Genomic DNA, 21,402 nt, shown 5'->3' with positions numbered 1-21,402 from the left:
TTAATTCGAACTAAGCTAATTCGAACTAACGCGTCTAGAACTAAAAACTAGTTCGAATTAGCGTTTTGCTAATTCGAACTAGCATGTCCACATTAAGTGGACCCTGAACCGGGCTTAAGGATGGCCGGAAGCAGTGCCGGCAGGGCATCAGAGGAGGACTTAGAGCGTGGAGATGCTGTCTCAGGCTAGCCGAGGGCTGCGCTTAAAGGGACCCGACCCCCACCCCGGACAGACAGTTCTCAGGGGTGCCCCGCTTGCAAAGCAGTCCTGGCTTGGAGTGCCCGGACTACCCACACTGGGCACATCACAGCACTCGGCCATCAGACCGGCTGCACTTGCCGCAGGCTGCCATCTGGGAAGAGGGGGCAATTGGGGGGCTGCAGGAGAGCTTCCACCCCCAGAACCCCGCAAAGCCAGCCCAGTCCTCCCCATCGGGGGCTCGTACCCCATTCCTCCCTCACCTCCTTCCACTTACCCTTCCCTAGCCCCTTTTCTTGATGTACAAAATAAAGGACAATTGTGGTCAAAAATGGAATCTGTCTTTATTGAACAAAACTGGAGGAGACTGGGAAAAGGAGGTGGGAGAGGGGAAGAGAGAGGCTGGGAGAGGGGAGGGCAACTACAATGATCAGGGGTTGGGAACAGGTCCCATATGAAGAGAGGCTAAAGAGACTGGGACTTTTCAGCTTAGAAAAGAGGAGACAGAGGGGGGACAGGATAGAGGTCTCTAAAAGCAGGAGTTGGGTGGAGAGGGTGCATACAGAAAAGTTCTTCATGAGTTCCCATAAAGAAGGACTAGAGGACACCAAAGGAAAGGAATGGGTAGCAGGCTTCAAAGTAGTAACAGAAAGTTGTTCTTCACAAAGCAAAGAGTCAACCTGTGGAACTCCTTGCTGCAGGAGGCTGTGAAGGCTAGAAATGGAACAGAGTTTAAAGGGACGTGAAATCAAGTCATGGAGGTTGGGTCCATGGAGTGGTATTAGCCAGGGGGTAGGAGTGGTGTCCCTGCCCAAGGTTTGTGGAAGGCTGGAGAGGGATGGCACGAGATAAATGGCTTGGTCACTGTCTTCGGTCCATCCCCTCCAAGGTCCCCAGGGTTGGCCGCTGTCGGCAGACAGGCTACTGGGCTAGATGGACCTTTGGTCTGACCCAGGACGGCCATTGTAAGCTCAGGGCTCAGGGTCAGGGGTCTCAGTGGACCCCCTTGATTTTCATGCACACCTGCTCCTGGGTGGCCAGGCTGGCAGCTCTCCTGCCCTAGACAGCCACTTTCCTGTGCCTAGTGCGGAGATCGTGGATGAGGTCCACGATGTCCGCACTAGCCCAGGCGGGTGCCCGCCTCTTGCGGTCCCGGGCAAGCTCCCGGGAGCCGCCAGCCTGGTCCCGGGAAGAGGGGGAGGGCTGGGGGGCATCGGGTGGCTGGCTCGAGCCGTGCTAGGTGCAGGGTCTGCTGGCTGGGTGCTGGCAGGCTTGCACCTGGCACATGCACCGTAGCCAGCCCGTGCCCCTTTAAGGGGTCCGGGGCCGGGAGGGGGGCAATAGAGTTTCCCTGGTGTTGGCCAGAGTGGCCACCAGGGAAACCTGGGGAGGGCTAGCCTCCCACTAGTTCGAATTAAGGGGCTACACAGCCCTTAATTCGAACTAGCTAGTTCGAACTAGGCTTAATCCTCGTAAAATGAGGATTACCTAGTTCGAACTAAGTGCTCCGCTAGTTCGAATTAAGTTCGAACTAGCGGAGCGCTAGTGTAGCGCCTATGAAAGTTAGTTCGAACTAACGTCCGTTAGTTCGAACTAACTCTGTAGTGTAGACATACCCTTAGAGAGCACAGCATGAGCACAATCACTGATGCCCTGATGCGAGAAGATGACTGTCCCCCATGGTGCTGATAGAAGGCATTTCCTCTATAGGCCACTTTTGGTGAAATTCTTTGGCCAGTGCTATGCATATTAAGCAAATGATTAGATTGGACTCTTCTGGCCTTAACATCTGTAGATCATTACAACTGCACAGGAGGATTGACTGGTCAACAGCTGCTCCCAAGTGATCAATGCTCAAGTAACTGGACTTTAAGAATGAAGAAGCAATATTCAATAAAAGTGACTTTCTACCCAAGCCAATGCATTTCCCACTGGAGAAGTTCTAACAAGACATTCCTTCCTCCCACTGACAATGAGGACTCTAACATTAACACAGAACTCTAACAACTACGTGTTTCATGAATAAGGCCACATTTTAGTCATAGGTATTTTTAGTAAAAGTCATAGATAGGTTATAGACAGCAAAAAAATTCATGGCCTGTGACCTGTACACAACTTCCATTATATACCCCTAACTAAAACTTGGGTGCTCTGAGGCAGAGGGCAGCCCAGGGGTGATGAAGGTGCTCCGAGGTGGGGGGTTGACAGGCTCCCTACCCGGCTCCCTGGAAGTGGCGTCATGTCTCTCCTCTACTAGGCAGAGGCACAGCCAGGGGGCTCCCCTTCCCAAGCACCAACTCTATAGCTCCCATTGGCTGGGAACCATGGTCAATGGGAGCTGCAAGGGTGGAGGCTGTGGATGGAAGCAGTGTGCAGAGCGGCCTGGCTGCCTAGCTCCCCTGCCTACAAGACAAATGAGGGACATGTCAGCATTTCCAGGGAGCTCCTGTACCCAGAGCTAAGCACTGACTAGAGACTTCAACCCATCCCACACCCCAGCTATCAGCCCCATCCTACACCACAACTCCTGCTGCTGCTGGGGGGAGGAGGGGGGAAGGGGGAGAAACATGATGGCCTGAGACTTCCCCTGCAGAGGTCAGTGCGGCTGGCCATGGGGCTGTGAGCTGATCAGGGAGCCCCATGTCAGCCACACTGGCTGTTGCAGAAGTCAGAGATCCCAGAAAGCCACAGAATCTGTGACTTCCATGACAACCTCACAGCACATTCTGAAGCCTTGTCCCCAGAGGCTGGCAGATACCTTCTGCGGCTCATTACAACTGTAGTCTGTTTTTCCAAATCAGACCGACACGCTGCTAAACACAAAGCAATACAATGACTGAGATGAAAGCTTTCACAATAAAAAACAACAGGGAAATGTGATAAACTGGAGCATTTATTGCTAAGTTTTTGGGAAGCTGTTCAGGAAAACATGATGACTAGTTTCTGCCCAAAAGGTAATTTCCCCTCACACGCTCATTTACTGTAAGTATTCACTGGGAAAACTGAAGTCTTGGTTTCCTTCCAAGCCACAGGAATGAGAGGCATTTATATAGTAATAAAGGCAATGGGGATCCATGGATAGCTCAGCAAACATTCTTATTGAAAACATGAGCAGATTGCAAGAGATTGCTAGACAAAAGCCACTCCTGGGTTGGGACTCAGGAAAGACTCTCCTGGACTCTGCATCCTTCTGAAATGGACTTTGCTGAATATTTCTACTAACAAGATCTGTTCCATGCTGTCCCAGACAGCTAACAAACCCTTCTGTTTACACTGGTGGCTGAGAATCATTGTCTGCGAAATTGGGGGTTCACAGCCCCTTTGCTGGGTAAGTAAGGATGCCTCAGGGGGACTCGCTGCAGGAAGCTCAGATCATGAACAGGGGTAGTGAACACTCTGAGGTCAGACCCAAGGAGGTGCTGAAGCCAAGGTTTGCCCTAGTGTGTGTGCACTCTGAGGGAAGACACTATACAAGGAGCTTGTGCAAACCATGACACCTCCATGTGTTGACACCTTGTTTCAGTGAGAAAGCCTTATCCATATTTACCTCCACTGTTTGGCTCACTCAGTAAGTTTAAACAGATACAAGGCTACCTTAATGAGGAATAAAAATGACCACACACGGAGGTATTCGGGAATAGTTGTTCCTCAATATCTCCACATGCAGACAAGTCCAAGGACTTTGATTTTACCAAAAAAGATTACAAGAGCAAAGCTTTCCACCATACAAAGCCATGTCAACAAACTTGTCTTAGTGGAGCTATGAAAGGAAACCATCTCTATCCCATAACCTCCCTGGGGTAAGTGGTGAGGGACTAGGTCAATTTGCCTGATTAAAAATAAAAGGGTTCTTAAACTTTGAGAGTAGCCATAACAACTATGTGTGGAATCTAAAGGAGAACATATGACTGTTCCTAGTTAATATAAAACCTACAAAGTCGGAGCTAGCTTCATTTTGATGCATGTTCCTCTTAAGAGAAGAGGATATTGTGTGTCATCAGAAGGCCCCAACTTCAAACATCGTATCCTTGTGTTTCATAGCACACTCCCATTGACAGGGTAGTGCTCAGGTTGTGGTCAGAAAGTGTTCATACCGTACTGCTCTCCCAACAAGCAGTACATTCATCATTTATATGAGAACAACTCTAGCAGAAATACAGCACCTCTGATGTTGGAGTCCTATACAGCTTTGTGAGTTCTACTGTACTGGCTCCAACATTAATACAATAACTGACTGATTCAGTTGTTTTGCTCCAAAAAATTGTTTTTAAAAACATTTTTACTGGAATAAAACAAAATGATGTGATTTAAAACAGGGGAGAGACTCAGGAGGGTTCAGTTCATGACTTTAAGAATTTAAATTTTCTGTTCCACATAATCCTACTCCCCAAAACTATTCATGCTAACCACTGCAACCCTACACTGCGTCCAGTAGTCTGATCCAGGTCCCACGCCACAATCACATGCACAAGCAGCACCAGGACTTCCGAGGATAGCCTTGCAGCAGCCATTTTGGAAGGTGTCCAGCTGAAGTTGCCTCAGTGGCCCAAACACTGCTCATATAACCTTGCATCCTGTATACTTGGAAATATTTCATTGCCACCACTTCTGGCTGATTAGGTGTTTAAGCCCAGGATGGTTCCGAGATCATTCAGCAAAACAGAATCTAAGGGATTTCTTACTTAGAGTAAGGGAAAGCAGTCACGTCTACAATAAAGATTAACTAAGTAAAACATATAGTACAGTGGTCCCCAACCTTTAGAGGCTCCCGGGCGCCCGGGAGGTGGGGCCACTAACGCGCCGGGCACCCGGGGGCGGGGCCGCACGTCCTGGGGCACAGCAAGGGAGTGGGATGCCCTTGCACCCAGTGCCGGCATGTGCCCGAGCGCCTTGCGCCCGGGGCCGCCTGAGCGCCTTGTGCCGTGGGCCGGCGCTGCCACCCGAGCCACGTGCCTGGGGCCGGCACCAGCGCCGCTCAGGCGCCACGCGCCCGAGCGCCTGCATGTGCCCCGGGGCTGGGGCCGCCCAAGCGCCGCGCACCCGGCGCCGGTGAGTGTCACGTGCCTGGGGCCGGCGCCTCCCGTGCGCCGCGGGCAGGGCCGGCCCAGGTTGTCGGCGGGCGCACACAAATGCCACGGCGGGTGCCATGGCGCCCGTGGGCACCGTGTTGGGGACCACTGATATAGTAGATCTGAAATAGTGTGGGCAGAAGCAGAGTTTCTTTAAAGAAAAAGTCAACTTAGGTATTTTGACAAATCTTAAATCCAGATTTAATAATATAAACTCTATAGAGTACTTGGAACACATTCTGTGCAAAGAAAATAGAGTTGCCAGATGGTTTAACCAAAAATACTGAACACCTCCCCCTCCCACAAAAAAAACACCAGGGAAAAAATTCTGTTGAGGAAAAAAAAAAAAAAAGGGGGGGGGGGAGAGCAAAGCAGTTGAGGGGGGGGGAAAACCTCACAGCATGGCCCCTTTAAGAAATGCTTTTGAGGCTTTTTGGCCTTAACAGGCTTCCGGCAGCCGTCTGCCATCTTGTCTTCCTGCTCCGGGCCAGACAGTTCCCCTACAGAACCAGGTAAGCACCTGGGATTTTCGCCTCCTGGTCGAGGAAAAAAAAAAAAAAAAAAAAAAAAAAAAACCGAAAATACCAACATTTTAGGTGTCCGATATTTTCTGAATTTTTTTACTGGACCGGAGGTGAAAATACCGGACTGAGTCAATACCGGACACCTGGCAACCCTAAAGGGAACAAGTTCCTAAAAATAAGTTTAAAATAGGATGTCACCAAGTTTGGTAGCCAATTCTTCATGGAGAAAAATACTAATATAATGATACCCTCAATATTTGACTAACATAATTCCAAAGCTTCCCATACTTCAAGGTACATAAATCAAGTCTCACTTGCTCCAAATGCAATTAAATTGAACATCAGGTTGTATTTAAAAAAAAACAGTTCCTCCTCTTTCTGTCTGCTGTTTCAGTGTCTTGATAAATAGGTTGCATTGTTGACCAAGACAATATAAAAGCTGCTTCAGCTGACAAATCAGGTGTGGGACAAATACCCTTTATAATTTGTGTGCTCACAGCAGTGGGTGTCACAGTTAGTTTGACAAAGCACAAGACAGCAAAAGACCCTTAGCAGCTCTTCCTCCCACAGTGAGTTCCAGAAGACTGAACAGCTAAACAGGACTTTAAAATAAACAACCAAATTTGCTGACAATGACAAATGTGATGAGTATGTAAAATTAAAATAAATATGGATAATACTATTGTGAACCACTGGCACAATTCTGGGGAGAATTGTACAAATATATTTAACCCAAAGTAGTCTATTCAGAACACGTAATCCTCATGCCATCTTTCATCAAACATCCATAGGAATTTTGCTTATAGTTATTCTAGCTCAAGCTTTAGTGACAGCTATATGAAGGGAACTTAAGCATTTCTATTCTGACCCTGTTTTGTCATAACTTTCCAAGATCTTGACCTGACAGGCTGAAGAACTTTAAAGCCCCATGAAAAGGATAAAATGTTTTCTTCTGAAAGTGTAAGCCAAAATAGCTCAACTTCAGCCATTTTTGGGATCTAGTTTAAAAAAATCTTAAGATGTTTGTTTGAACAGTTCATATGCCAAAACAGCTGGGGATTGAAAATTGAAATTTGTTTAGGAAACAGTCCTCTAAGGAGATGAATCTTTGAATATTCTAGTGAAAACTGGTTTTCATTTGGCCAACTTCTGAGCCCACAAAACTGCATTTTAGGCATGTGCAGTACAAGTGGATTGACTTTTTGGTTCAGAGCAAAATAGGCTGGATTGCACATGTGCAGGAAGAAAGGCATTTGAAGTCTTTGCTCAACTCTAAGTCTGTCTGATCAGCCAGTTTTAGTAGCAGGAAATGAGACTTATAGATTTCAGATGCTTTGTGCTTCTAATATTCCACTTCAAAACTAAACCAACAATATTATTTATTATTTTTGCCTGGCACTTCACAGACACATAATACGACAGATCTTGGACTCTAAAAACTTAAATAGACAACAGTGAAAGGAGGGAGAAAGGCGCATCAAGACAAAAACATCCATTCATATTTTCTTGTTTTGGTGTATGTGCATTTTTAGGGCCTATCCAAATTTATGGTTCATTTTGGTCAATTTCACAGTCACAGAATTTAAAACGTCATAAGTTTCATGATTTCAGCTACCCAAATCTGAAATTTCAAATTTCACAGTACTGTAATTTTAAGAATTCTGATCAAAGGAGTAGAGGTAGTGTTGCGGGACTGCTATCTTTACTTCTGTAAAGCTGCTGGCAGTGGTGCTGCCTTCAGAGCTGGTCAGCTTGGGAGCAGCAGCTGCTGGTCGGGAGCCCAGCTCTGAAGGCAGAGCTGCCACCAGCAGCAATGCAGAAATAGGGATGGCATGGTATTGCAACTCTTATTTCTGTGCTTCTGCTGATAGGTGCCAAAGTCTGAAAGCTACACTCTAAATCAACAGCCACTTGGATACAGGGGTGCTGGGGCTAGGACAAGGGCTTGGGGTGCAGGAGGGGGTTCATGACTGGGGTAAGAGTTTGGGAGATGTGCTCCAGCTGGGCCCTGCTGGTGGCTCCTAGTTGGTGGTGCAGTGGGGCTAAGGCAGGCTCACCCCTGCCCTGGCCCTGCCCCACTCCCAAAAGCAGCCAGCAAACTCCATCCCAAGGCCTGTTGTGCCCCCTCTCTGCTCTGTGGAGAAAGGATACAGAGTCAGAGGGGGCGAGGCACCTTGACATCAGCACCCTCCTGTCCCTCCCCTATCCTGCACAGCAAACAGGAGACTCCCAGGGGAGGGGCAGCTCCTAGGCAAAGGGCAGGAGATGAGCAGCAGTTGGGGGGAGGGGCAGCTGAGGTGTCTGCCCTTGACAGCCTCTTGGCCAAACTAGTTAGGATCACCCGTCAGAGGCTCTAAGGTCTACCAGTAAATCCAGATCTACTGGTTGGTGATCACTGCTTTAACACATCTCTATGAAAAGCACACATACATCAGCTTGTTTGCAGGCGTTCCAGCATATCTGGTGTAGATTATGTTCTCAAAGCATGTTTTGCCAGAAAGACCTGAACATCTTGGAAACAGTCATCCATTCTCTTTGGAAAATAAAATGCATTCAGTATTAAGAGTACAGAGACAAAATACGTAGGAGAAAAAAAAAAGTCAGAGAAATAGGGAGATTATTTAACTTTAAACAGAATACATCCTGAAGCCATTTTATTGTGCTTCTTCCTTTATCCCACGACAGTACAAATTATCAATGCAATATCATTCTGAACTTTGAGTTATATGGGTGACCCCCAAAAACACATTGTATTGCAAGAATAATCACCATTTACATACTTTTGCTTTACATGTTTAAAGAAATGGACAAACAGCAACTAAGAAGTAGGTAAACAACTATCCACACTTCAAGTAGGGGAAATTACCACACTCAAAAATTAAGAGACTTGCCCAAAGTGAAGTGGTAAACCAGTGGGATAGCTGGGATTATTACTCAAGTGCCTGGCTCCCCATCAGTACTAAGCCCATTAACTATACTGTCTGGCAGTTTGCTGAGGTTACATTTGTCGTCTGCCTAAAGCAGGGGTAGTCAAGTGGATTGGGGGCCAAATTCAGACCACCTGATGCTTTTGAATGGTCCCAAAATCTTTTTATTTACTTATTACTGTAGAGGGGAGAGGATTTTTTCCTCTAGAGTCTGGATCTTGACTGTACATTGACCAAGAAATTTGTAGCTTGATAAAATATAGTGGACTCCTGGCCTGAAGTGAGAGGATGGTTCAATAGGTCTGTGTCTCATTGAAAATATAGATCACAATTTTCAAGTCTGAATGCCTAAGTGCATATTTAAGTTTCTAAGTGTTAGTGGTTTGATTTTCAGAACCATAGACCACTCACCAGCTCCTTGACCTCACTGGATGATGTAGATGCCTGGCACCTTAAAAAAAAACCAGGCTGCTCTTTATAGTTGCCAGAAGACAGATTTCACACCTCTCCTACTGCTACTCAGGTTTCCCCAACTTTGCAATGCTAACTAACAAGGATGGGGAACTGTGATGGGGGTGTCGGGCCCACACTGGCCTTTTAAGGGTAAAACCACCCCGGGAGAAGCTGAGAGCAAAGCCCCACAGTTGAGGCAGGTACTAGCTAATTAGGGCCCAGCTGAGGGAAGTATAAATACAGGCTCTAGGAGAAGAAGAAATACAGACTGACTCTTGCTCCGGCTGGGGAGCAGGAGGGACCTGGCCACCAGGGAAGCTGGAGGCTTCCTGATCCAGAGTAGTGCTGGGAAGAGGTAGGCAGAGCTGGGGAGCTGCAGGGCCTGAGATAAGGCCAGAGAATACTAGGGCTGTAGTTAGAGAAGAGCTGGGGAAAGGCAGACAGAGCTGAGGAAGTTCTGGTCTGGCAAACTCCCAGGCTGTCTCTACACTGGCAAGATTTTGCCGCCTGTCTACACTTGCCGCGCGTACTTGCGCAAGAACAGTGACGTTCTAATGTACGTCTAGTGGTGAGATGCGCCCGGTTACAGGAACCTGGGGACCAGATGCAGCTCCTGGCTTGTCTGGATCCAGACCCCGAGGCTCAGGGCTCCCTGCTCACAGCACTGGGGAGCCTGTGCTGGCGCTCTAGTCCCCACCCCACTATTCCCCATGAGGCTGCAGTTAGAGATGTGATCAAGTAGTTGTGCAGATGATTAACTGATGAGCCTACACTTATCAGTTAATCTTATTGAGTACCAGCATCCCACCCTCCCCACGTATGTTAAAATGCAGTTAATTGACTAGTCAATGGAATTTCTGCATTCCTCCTTTGAAATGTACAAGAACCCCAGTAGGACGAATGCAGAACTCCAGGCTGGTGCCTACTTTGAAATGCACAAGAGTCCCCAGTGGTTCCACCCGACACTTCCCTGGAATCCGGGAAATTGCTGCCTCCGTGCGATTCAAAGGGGTGGCAGAGGAGCCCAGGCTCAGCTGCGGACTCCCCAGCTGACTCCGGGCTCCTTGTGAACTGGGGGCTGACCCAAATGTTGCGATCAGCTGGGGAGTCCCCAGTTTAATGGCAGCCTGACCCCGGGCTCAATGGCAGCTGCCCCTTTGAATCATGCGGAGGCGGTCAGCTCGGATCAGCTGTGTGGCGGGCTGCCCCTTTAAAACTCCACCTCTGCGCGATTCAAAGGGGCAGGAGGGGAGCCTGGGGTCAGCTGGGGAGTTCCTGGAAAATGCTGCAGGGAACCCAAGATGAGCTGGGAATCCCCAGTTGACTCAGGGCTCCAGAGCTGCCCCTTTAAATTCCCGCAGAGGCGGTATTTTAAAGATGCAGCAGCCACCTTAGGGTTTCAAAGTGGCAACATTGCTGTGCGGCGCTGCCACTTTGAAGTACCCGTACCCCTCCCCCCCCCTTGCTGCCTCTATTTCATAGATGGGGGGGGGGAATAGTCAACATTACTATCTGATAAGCAAATGCTTATCAGATAGTTGACTAATATATTGGGGGAAAGAGTATATTGTGTAATCAATTGATTACACACACAAGCTCAATAAGACAAATACTTGACACTGATTACCAAATTCTTATATCAGAGACAGGCAGAAAAGTGAACAAGAGCAAAGTATCAAGGAGAAAAGGAAAAGAGAGACTCTGAAAAGGAGCTGATGTCACAAAAACATCAGGGAATGAAAGTCAGTGAAGCAATCAATTTCAGATCTGCAATCTCAGATCTGGACAGAGATGGAAGAGGAACAGAATGCAGTAGGTGAGGGGAAAGCAAGAAGATGTTAAAGCTAGATAAACATGTGCAAACAAATACAAAATGATAAAACAATTGAGCAGGCAAACTTGGCTTAATCAGAGGCATACTAATGAGGAATCGCTGCTAGGCTGCCAAAGATATTCAACAACTCTCTTCCATATACACAGTACCGGCCCTACAACTCTTTCCGGTCCCTGGATTAGTTTTCCCAAGCTTAGAAATGCAACAGGTACATTTAAGATGAAAGAAAAGTTTGTGTCAACAGCCAACATATTCAGATCCCAATGCGTGGGCTGTGCTGCATTGAAATACCTAGCTCAGCACTAGGGACGTCAACAAGTACTAGACAGTTAACTGATAAGCCTAGGCTTATCGGTTAGTCTCGTCAACTACTTGCGTTCCACCCCCTTGCTGCCTCTGTATCAGAGGTGGAAGGGGGGAAGCAGGAGCACCGGTGCTGGGGAGAGCTGGCTTAAAATCTGGTCTCCCCAGCACTGGCTCATGATGCTTCCTGCCCCCTACTGCCTCTGAGGCAGTAGTAGGACAGAGAGGAGCAGGGGAGGCTGCCATGAAGAAGGCCCCTACCTGCAGGGGATCTGAGCTCCCTGCAGACAGCAGCTGCTCTGCATTTCACGGAGCAGCCTCTATCCGTGGGGAGCTGAGACTGTCAGTGGACATGGGCTGCTTTGTGGTAGCAGCCCCTGTAAGCCGGGAGCTCGGACCCCCTGTACCTGTGCAGGGAGCTGTTTTTTAAACTGGCTCTCCTCGCAGACCAGCTCCCATCTGACACCTCGCGCTGCTGCCTTGGATTCAGAAGTAGTAGCCCGGGGTGGCAGGGGCCTCCCCTGGAGTGGGGCTGGAGTGTATTGGCTGCTGGCCCAGCCCCCCAGGGACTACTGAATAGTCAACTAACCACTAGGAATTCATGTGGTTACTTGACTATTATTACCTGCTATCTTACATCCCTACTCAGCACCCAGCTCAGCTTTGTTTGCACAACAACATGGACTGCAGCAGCACAAACACTGCCTCCTTTATGTTGGTTGTGTCACAAACATTAGCTAACAAGCAGTCATTTGGTATTTATTACCTGTTAAAAATAGGGACATAAGCGAGTAGTCAGTTACCTGATAAGCCTAGGCTTACTGGTTCATCTTGTTAACTACTCACATTTATTCCCTCTTGCTGCCTCTGTATCAAAGGCTGCAAGGGGAAGAAGGGGGGGAAGTAGGAGCCGGTGCTGGGGGGGAAAACAGCTTAAAAGCCAGTACCCCCAACATCACTCATCTCCATGGTGCCACCTGTCCCCCATTTGCTGCTGTAGAGAGAGCAGCATGGAGGGTGGGGGAAGAGGAGGCTGCTCTGGCAGCAGCCCCTGTCTGAAGGCGGGACACCCCCCGTGGACAGGGGCTGCAGCCACAAAGCACCCCCCCAGGGATCCCAGTGGGAAGTTGGACCCCCCCATGTAGATAGGGGCTGTTGCTGGCTGAGAAGGCAGCCTGACTCAGTACAGGTTCGCACTGGGACCAAATCCCACAGCAGCTCTGCAATTTAAAATGCAGTAGGAGCTGGGCAAGCTTGCTCCCTCCCCCCTGCCCAGCTCCTACTGAGTTTTAAATTGCAGAGCTGCAGTGGGGTTTGGTCCCAGCGTGAGCCAGGATTAAGCCAGATGCCTTCCCCTATCAACTAATCATATTGTCAATAAAAATTCTATCAACTACTCGATTAGTAAAATAACTGCATTTTACCATCCCCGGTTAAAAATATGGAAAGTCACAAAGGCAGCTATCATCTCATCATTTGATTGTGAACATGTTAAAGTTGGGAAACTTTTAAAAAGTGTGCTCAATTCTTTTCTTTCACTCTCCCTCCCAATGGAAACAATTATTAGATAATGAGATAGATAAAAACAGACCATTTAATGAAGAATCCTGGAGACAAAAATTAACTGAAAGCTCTGCTTACCTGAGAATTAAGAGATCATGCTGCCTAAATAAACTGGCATTCTAAAGCCGTGGTGTCCAACCAGTTTTGAAGTGGTAGCCACTATTATAACAGTGGCTACTGTTATAGCCAGCCAGCCATACTAGCTGGTTGGCCAGGTAGTCACACGTGGCTAGCTGCTAGTGTGTTGGACACCATGGCTCTAACTTGTGGAGTAGTGAACAACTTCACTATATCCCAGGAATGCAGTCTGCACTGAGAAGCAAAGTGGAGTTAAAACAGAACCATAAATGCCAATCTAGACAACCTCAAACCCAACAGTTAGGAATTGCTTTAAAATTGGTTTTGCCTTTCATATATACCCAGTCAAGAGTCAGGCTCTGGAAACCCCATTAAGTGGGAAGACTTTGTATGCAGGCAGCAGAAAAATACGCTTTTCTTTAACCCTTTATATTTATTGGATGCTAAATTGCTCTATAGAACCGGAGAATGGGGCAGGTAGGGAACACCTCTGTGCTTGATTCTCCAGCAAGCAAAGAATGAAAGCTCCCTGAGTGCAGTATGAGAGCAAGGCACAGAGGGAAAGCCAGTTGGGAAGGAACTAACTGCTGGCAGAGGGGAACAGCTGTATCACAGTTGGTCCATGACTTGTTGCTGCACAAGACAGGGCAACAGAAACACACTGGAGTGTTGGTTTTCCAGAGGTCAACAAGAATAGATGAAGGACCATATACCTTTAAAAATGCAATTCTACTCTGAAAAATAAATGTGTATAAAGAGTATATATCCTGGTACAGCTAAATAAATTAAGTGGTTTCTGATCACTTTTACTCCTAGAGCTGACAAGAACTGTATAAATTATTAATTTAAGAATAATTAATTACAGCCAATAACAACAAGTGACAAAGGGGTTTGATTTTCAGAAGACAGGTGCTGAAAAATCAGATCTCTTTGCAGTATTACATGCAGAGTACTCCAAAGACTGAAATACTCAAAATCACGTCATTTTGAATTTGTATGTCAAATTTCCAAACTGTAAAGACATCTGTGGAACTGCATTATCTTCAAATTATGCTCTCCCTTACATATTTGCTACATCCTGCATTACACTGCTCAATGGGAATTCTTAAAACAGATGATGTTACTGAAGTTGTCCCAGGAAACTGTGAGCTTTTTCATTCCTGTGGTGATTAAAACTGATAGATTCTACTGGACAGCTGACAACATGAGTTGCCAGTCCAAAATTTTGGAGAAATAAACTCATGGATGCTTTCAGTTCTTCCTTTTCAGGGCAGTAATCCATGGTCCACAATGAAAGTTTTTATAGTCCCAGAAGGCTGATAACTATCAAATCAATAAACAAGAGAGATCGCTCTCCACTCAGGACAGTTTGTGGAACACAGCTCGTCCTCCAGAAGTATAATCTGAACACACTGCTCTGGACACTGTTTTTAAGATGTGAAAATGTGTAAGGTTAGAATATTTTTGTAGGCTGAATAATTGAAACATGACATTTATTTTTATTTTGTGAGCATGACAGATAACATTACAAGATGAGAACTTAAGATTTAAGTTGTTCATAAAACATAGTGATTGTGCAGGTAAACAGCAGCCATTCTGGGCTCACCAGGACCTCACACACAACTTAGAACTAAGAATATATTTTCAGTAACAGGACTAGTCAGAATATTGGGTTTATTACAGCAGCCACAAAAGGTTTTTAATCCCAGCCTTTTACTACATCCTCCCTTTCCACCCCACCCCACCATCCTGCCCAAATACCATATTTTGAGCTAGCTTAATCAGTTACCTAATTGAGACTATGTTCATAAATATTGTGTCTGGAATCTATGAGTGGTAAAAATAATTTCTCCAATCCTCATTTACAATGAAACCCATAAAGACATACATATGTAATCCACCTTTGGCCCACCATTACGAAAACAGGAGATAGCTAGAAGCTGCTGAAACAACATTCTTGGGACTAATACATTACACAAGAGCAAAATCTGCACCTGTTAAAAGTGAAGTTCAGGAAAAGGGGAGAATTAAGTTATTTTTTAACTTATATTATTCATGTACTGACTTTTCACATTTGGCAAGAAACTACCACTTTAAACAGCAAATTTCAACTTGGATCTGACATTAACAGTGCGTTATAAGGCTCACGTACAGTCCTATAAAAATCCTGATTCCAAGGGGCACTATTAAAGAAAAAATTCACAATCTTACTAGATAAAGTTTTGAAGGGCCACATGTAAATATTCAGGGAAGGAGTCCCTATATATCTGCTACAACTCCAGTTTGAAAGTTCTGATAATCTATGCCATGGATGGTGAACCTACAGCTCATGAGCCCAATCTGCTCCCTTGCTCATTTTCATACAGCCAGTAGGCCACATACTTTCAACTTACCTGTCATGGTGATGGTGGGGTCACTGAGGCTCAGCGAGGCACGTTGGCATGCTCCAGCCACACAGGGCAGTGCAGAAGCTTACGGCTTCCCACCTCCAGGGCTGGAGCCAAAAGCATCAGCTTGACCCACTGCAGGGGGAAGCCCCCTGAGCCTCTGTACCTCCCTACCCTGACACGAGTTGAATGTGTGGTCTGTGCTTGATTTTATCAGTTGGCCAATAGCCCTCGATACAAAAAAGCACCCCGACCTATACAATGAAACCATTATGTAGCTTCTCCATTACCTTGCTCTACCCTCACTGGCCAAACTTATTCCTCCCTCCCTTCCCACATTCATTTCTCAGCCCAAGATGAGAATCACAACACTTAAGATGCCACTCCCACCCACCATAACATGAGCATCTTACTACAAATGCCTTGTGATTATAAAACCCTAAGACTCTTGAGAGCAGCAGCTGCAACTATATTACGTAAGTGAGCAAAGACAAAAAACTTTCTATAAATCCAGTCCCACGAGTATGAGAATGGGCTATTCTGACTGTTGCAGGGACCCAATCTCCCCTAAAGGAGCAGCATTAGTATCTTCCTGGCAATATGAGAGCTGCATGAAGTGGAGAAAAAGGACAGCCACATTTACAGCAAACTTGGTGAAGCATAAATCCCAGCATATAATCCTCCTCCTGACAGGAACAGCCTGGAAAATACTAGAAGCTGCACCCCCATTAGGCAGGGAAGTGGCCCTGGAATATACTTAGCCTCATTTGCTGTAAACTAAGTAAATGTCAAACTCCACAGGAAAGAATGAATGAAATAAGCCACAACAGAGGAGCCAGCCCAAAACATGAGATTGGAAACTCCAGATCCCTGGGAGCTACTAGCTCATCAAAAGGCTTGGGTACCTTCCCGAATCCACCTGATCCCCAGCCAGCTGGTGGCTGCACCACTCCAGTCCCCAGCCAGGCAGCAGGGTGCATGCAATATAAGTCCCCAGCACAGTTGGGCTAACAGATTTCTCAGCACAGGGTCAAGTAAAGAAATATCAAAGGACCCTGACCATCACCCACACAACCAAGGCTACCTTAGCACAGACTGTTAGTGACATGATCTCCCACCCCCAAGAGCACCCTGCTGTGGGCAGAAGCAACAACCAGATGTTCCCATAAACTCCCCAAGTTCCTTCCTATCCCAGGGTCCCCAGTACTGGAGCCTAGTGATGCTAAATTTAGATTAATTGGCTAATCAAATGCAATTCGCACTGACTATTAGATTAAACAAAAGCACTGCAGGGAGCATGGGGTCAGCGGGGAACTCAAGCAGTCTCCTGCTGGCCCAGTGCTCCCTGTAGCATTTCAAAGTGGCAGCCCGGCATGGAGCTTAGGGTCAGCTGGGGACTCAGAATTCCCAGCTGACTCTGGGCTCCACACAGGGCTGCTGTTTTGAAATGTCAGCCCAGGGCCCTCCAGTCCCCCACTGGCCCCAGGATGCACGCAGTGTTTCAAAGCAGCAGCCCTGTGTGGAGCCCAGGTGCTGCTGCTTTGAAGCTCCCCCCACCCCCCCATTCTGATAGAGGCAGCAAAGGAGGGTGGAAGTGACTAATCGACTAGCATGTCGAGTAGTCGTTCATATCCCTACTGGAACCCCTGGCCACCCTGCTCCTGCAGTTCTGGAAAGATCATGGTGTGCCTGGAGTCCCAGCTACGTGAGGAATCCTCAATACCAGGGAGCCCTCCTAATTCCTGGGTATTGGGAAATGCACCCGGTGCCCATGCCTGCCCCTGCCCTTCAGTACCAGAGAGCACCCTGGTCACACATCCTGGACAGCTCCCCCATTCCCTGTGACCAGAGAGCCCCCGTGTGCCCCCGTCCAGGACAGACCCCATAACAGAGTCCATACTCCATGATCCAGGCCCTTGGGACCACGCTCAGTCAATACCAGAGAGCCCCCAACCTCGCCTGCCCTGTGCCAGGGAGCCTCGCCCCCTGCAATGTAGAGACCCCCCCACACCCCCCATTCCAGACAGCTACCCTCCAGCCCGTGCCCCCCCCCCAGCGAACCGAACAGCCCCCGCCCAACGCCCCCAGCCCAGCACACCCACCAGCTGCCTCGGCACCGCCTCCCCCCCCCCGCACCCCGCCAGCCCCCGGACAGATCCACCCGGCATGCCCCCCCCCCGCACGGCCCCCGTACCGGAGAGCCCCCCCGCGGCGGCGGTGGCGGGCTGGCGGAAGGCCGGCGCCAGGCTCCAGGCGAGGAAGGCCGAGAGGCCCATGAGGGCGCCCGCCGCCGCGTAGGCCAGTCGGAGCCCGAGCGCCCGGCTCACCGCCATGAGAGAGCCCGGCCTGAGCGGCCGCCTCGCCCCGCCCCTCGCCCCGCCCCGCCGGAAGCGGCGCAGCGCCCCTGGCGGCCGGGGGAGCGAGCCACACGCGTGCGGCGCGGACATGGACCCAGGCGATGCCAAGAGACAGTCACACGACACGTGCGGTAAACACGGGGGGAGGTAGAACGCGTTCAAGAGCACTCCTACAGCACGTGCCGAGTGCATGCGACACAGGCATGCAACGTGTGCACTGCGTATTGGTGACGTGTGTGACAGATGCTTTGTCTTTTATTGGACTATCTACCCTTGCTGAATGGGACAAACTCAGAGCTTCTCAGCACTCTTTTTCAGAGCTGAGGCTCTGCAAAGCTGGACAACTTGTCTCTTCGCCCAATAGATGTTGTCTCATCCAGCTTATGTCTCTCATATCTTGGAAGCCACATGGCAACAAGACTATTACAAACAATACATAACCCATGTAGCATACATGCAGCATGGCATCATAAAAGCCTTAGGCACACAACACACAATCAACATACAAAGCAATCACACACATATAATCACACATATGCTCAACACATGTTCACATATGCAATATGCACAGGGCTTGACAAACGGCGACGAAATCTACTCACCAGTCCCGCACTGCACAAGACCCACATTGCACATGCACGCACCACCAGTGAACGGGGCGACCGGCTGAAATCTACTCACTACGGGCGAGTACATTCACTGATTTGTCAAGCCCTGAATATGCACCTACTTCATGATCATGTGTGCAGCATGGAACACAGTCACAGGTGCAGTATGCCTGCTGCACATAGTTCTGTGTAAGATGTAGGGTCATGTGTGCAATGTATGCAGCAATCACACATGTAGTCATGTAATATATATGCCACATATAATATATATGTCTGGCTCTGGGCTCCATGCAGCACTGCTGTTTTGAAGCACCCCCCCCCCCCCCTTCTTCACCAGCCTTGCTTCCTCTTTCTGATAGAGGCAGCAAGGGGTGGGGGAAGCAATTAGTCAACTAGTGTGTCGACTAGTTCTCATCCCTAATGGCAACATATGCATGCATATGACAATCTCACATGCAACATGCACTGACAGTGTTATTCACAACATGCATACAACAAAAAAGCAGTCATGTAGCACTTTAAAGACTAACAAAATAGTTTATTAGGGGATGAGCTTTTGTGGGTCAGACCCACTTCTTCAGATCATATTCTGAAAGTGAATAGGTATATGATCTGAAGACGTGGGTCTGCCCCACAAAAGCTCATCACCTAATAAACTATATTGTTAGTCTTTAAAGTGCTACATGACTGCTTTTTTGTTTGACGAAAATGAGACAAACATGGCTACCTCTCTGTGCATATGCATACAACAGTCTCACATTCAGCATGTGTGTCACATAGTCACATGTGCACCATTCATGTAACACATTACACATGACACAATCCTGTCTACAACAAAGTCATAGGTGTGATGTATATGCGTTACACTCACACATCTGACCCTTGACCCTGTCTGTAACATGTATGCCACAGCATCTCATGAAATGGGTCTTTGCCCATGAAAACTTATGACCAAATAAATCAATCTTTAAGGTGCCACAGGACTCCTTGCTGTTTTTGCAGATACAGACTAACACAGGTATCCCTCTCAGACTTCTGTATGTCACAGGTTAATCTTGGGGGAATTCTTTAATTATTGCATTTGGAGCCGTGGTAAAATTACAGAATTCCCCTAGGACTCACAGGGATTCAACACACACTTGTGAAACATAGAATCGCAGAATACTAGAACTGGAAGGTACCTTAAGGGTTATCAAGTTCAATCCCCTGCCTTGGCAAGACCAAGAACCATCTAGATCCTCCCTGTCAGATGTTCATCTGATCTGCTCTTAAATATCTCCAGTGACAGAGATTCCAAAACTTCCCTAGGCAATTTATTCCAGTGTGTAATCGCCGCTGACAGGAAGTTTTTCCTAATCCCCAAGATAAACCTCCCATGCTGCAATACTTCTGCTCCTGTCATCAGAGGTTAAGCAGAATAATTTTCTTTGGGTATGGCTCCACTACAGCATTATTTCGAAATAACACGTCTATACACAAAATGCATTTCGAAATAGCTTTTTGCTATTTCAAAATAGCACGTCCACACTGAGTGGACTGTGAATCGCATTTAAGACTGGCTGGAACCAATTCTGGCAGGGCACCAGGTCAGGACTTACCTTGTGTGGCTGCTGCCTGAGGCTAACTGAGGTCTGTGCATAAAGGGCTCCCTCCCCCTGTCCCCGGACAGCCGGTTCTCAGGTTTCCCTGCTTGCTTGTCTACATTGATGATGTCAAATAAAATGCATGTTTTTTCACAAACACAAACTGTCTTTATTTAACAAAACTGGGCGGGGGGGGGGGATGAAACTCTGGGGAGACTGAGGAAAGGAGGTTGGAGAGGGGAGGAGAGAGAGTGGGAGAGGGGAGGGGGAAACCTAGGAGGAGGGAGCTGGAAGGGGGAAGCAAGGGGAAGAAGGGAGAGGGGAAGCTCAGTGGTGGGGGTCTCGCCGGGCCAACTGTCTCCCAGCACTGCGAATGCGGGGGCCTTGGCGTCCCCAGGGGCATGGGGAGGAGGGTGTGGAGGTTGAGGAGGGTGTAGAGGGAGAAGTGAGAGGGGGAGAAGGAGTGGGAGGAGAAGCGGTACCTGGGGAGGCAGCAGGTGCTGGAGCAGCAGGAAGCAGCACGCTCTGCACCAGGGCCTGCAGGTGTTGGCAGATGGCACGACCCTGGGCAAGCTGCTCCCGCCGGAGCTGCAGGTCTTCTTGCACCCAGTTCTGGAGGGTGCGGTGCAGGGCTCGCAGTGCCCCCATGCACTGTTCGGGTGGACCTGCGGAGCCTTCGGGTGCGGGAGCATGCCCCGGGCGGAGTGATGCGCCCTGCACGCGCAGCTGGTGCAGCTGTGGAGAAACAAGACAAGTGGGCAGTTCTCCCTGGGGACACAGTGGGTGACGTCCAGGCCCCTTCTGCAAGGCGAGGATGACCGTGTCCTGCACTGTCAGAGCTGCTGTGCTTGCACAGAGGCCATGGTCGAAATGTCCAGCCATCCCCGGGAGTGGGAGCTGCCCCGAGACCGCACCCATGTCCCTGTGCTGTGTATATGGCGGCTGAGGTAAGGGGGGAGATGTCCCCTGCCTCTGTGTAGAGGGGGCTTGTGAAGGGAGGGCGTCCTGCTGAGTCCCGCCCCGGGGTCAGGAGCATGTCATGTCATGATACCAAGCTGGGAGGGGTTGCGACTGATCTAGAGGATAGGATCATAATTCAAAATGATCTGGACAAATTGGAGAAATGGTCTGAGGTAAACAGGATGAAGTTTAATAAAGACAAATGCAAAGTGCTCCACTTAGGAAGGAACAATCAGTTTCACACATACAGAATGGGAAGTGACTGTCTAGGAAGGAGTGTTGCAGAAAGAGATCTAGGGGTTACAGTGGACCACAAGCTGAATATGAGTCAGCAGTGTGATGCTGTTGCAAAAAAAGCAAACATGATTCTAGGATGCATTAACAGGTGTGTTGTGAGCAAGACACGAGAAGTCGTTCTTTCGTTCTACTCTGCACTGGTTAGGCCTCAGTTGGAATATTGTGTCCAGTTCTAGGCACCACATTTCAAGGAAGATGTGGAGAAATTGGAGAGGGTCCAGAGAAGAGCAACAAGAATGATTAAAGGTCTAGAACAAAATA

General features: G+C 48.3%; 1 protein-coding gene across 1 annotated transcript in view; it reads right to left on the bottom strand.

Moving 5' to 3' along the window:
- The window catches only part of SLC48A1 (solute carrier family 48 member 1), a 32,575-nt gene extending 14,851 nt beyond the window's left edge, over nucleotides 1-17,724 (bottom strand). The window contains exon 1 of the mRNA XM_075902089.1: nucleotides 17,531-17,724. Coding sequence (XP_075758204.1) covers nucleotides 17,531-17,669 — 139 coding nt within the window. The 5' untranslated portion in view covers nucleotides 17,670-17,724. The remainder of the gene's footprint in view (nucleotides 1-17,530) is intronic.
- Between the last annotated feature and the right edge of the window lie 3,678 nt (nucleotides 17,725-21,402).

Source organism: Pelodiscus sinensis, chromosome 19, assembly GCF_049634645.1.
Source record: "Pelodiscus sinensis isolate JC-2024 chromosome 19, ASM4963464v1, whole genome shotgun sequence".
Classification (NCBI taxonomy): domain Eukaryota; kingdom Metazoa; phylum Chordata; order Testudines; family Trionychidae; genus Pelodiscus; species Pelodiscus sinensis.
The sequence above is the reverse complement of the archived record's forward strand: the minus strand, read 5'-3'. Positions and strand labels throughout refer to the sequence as shown.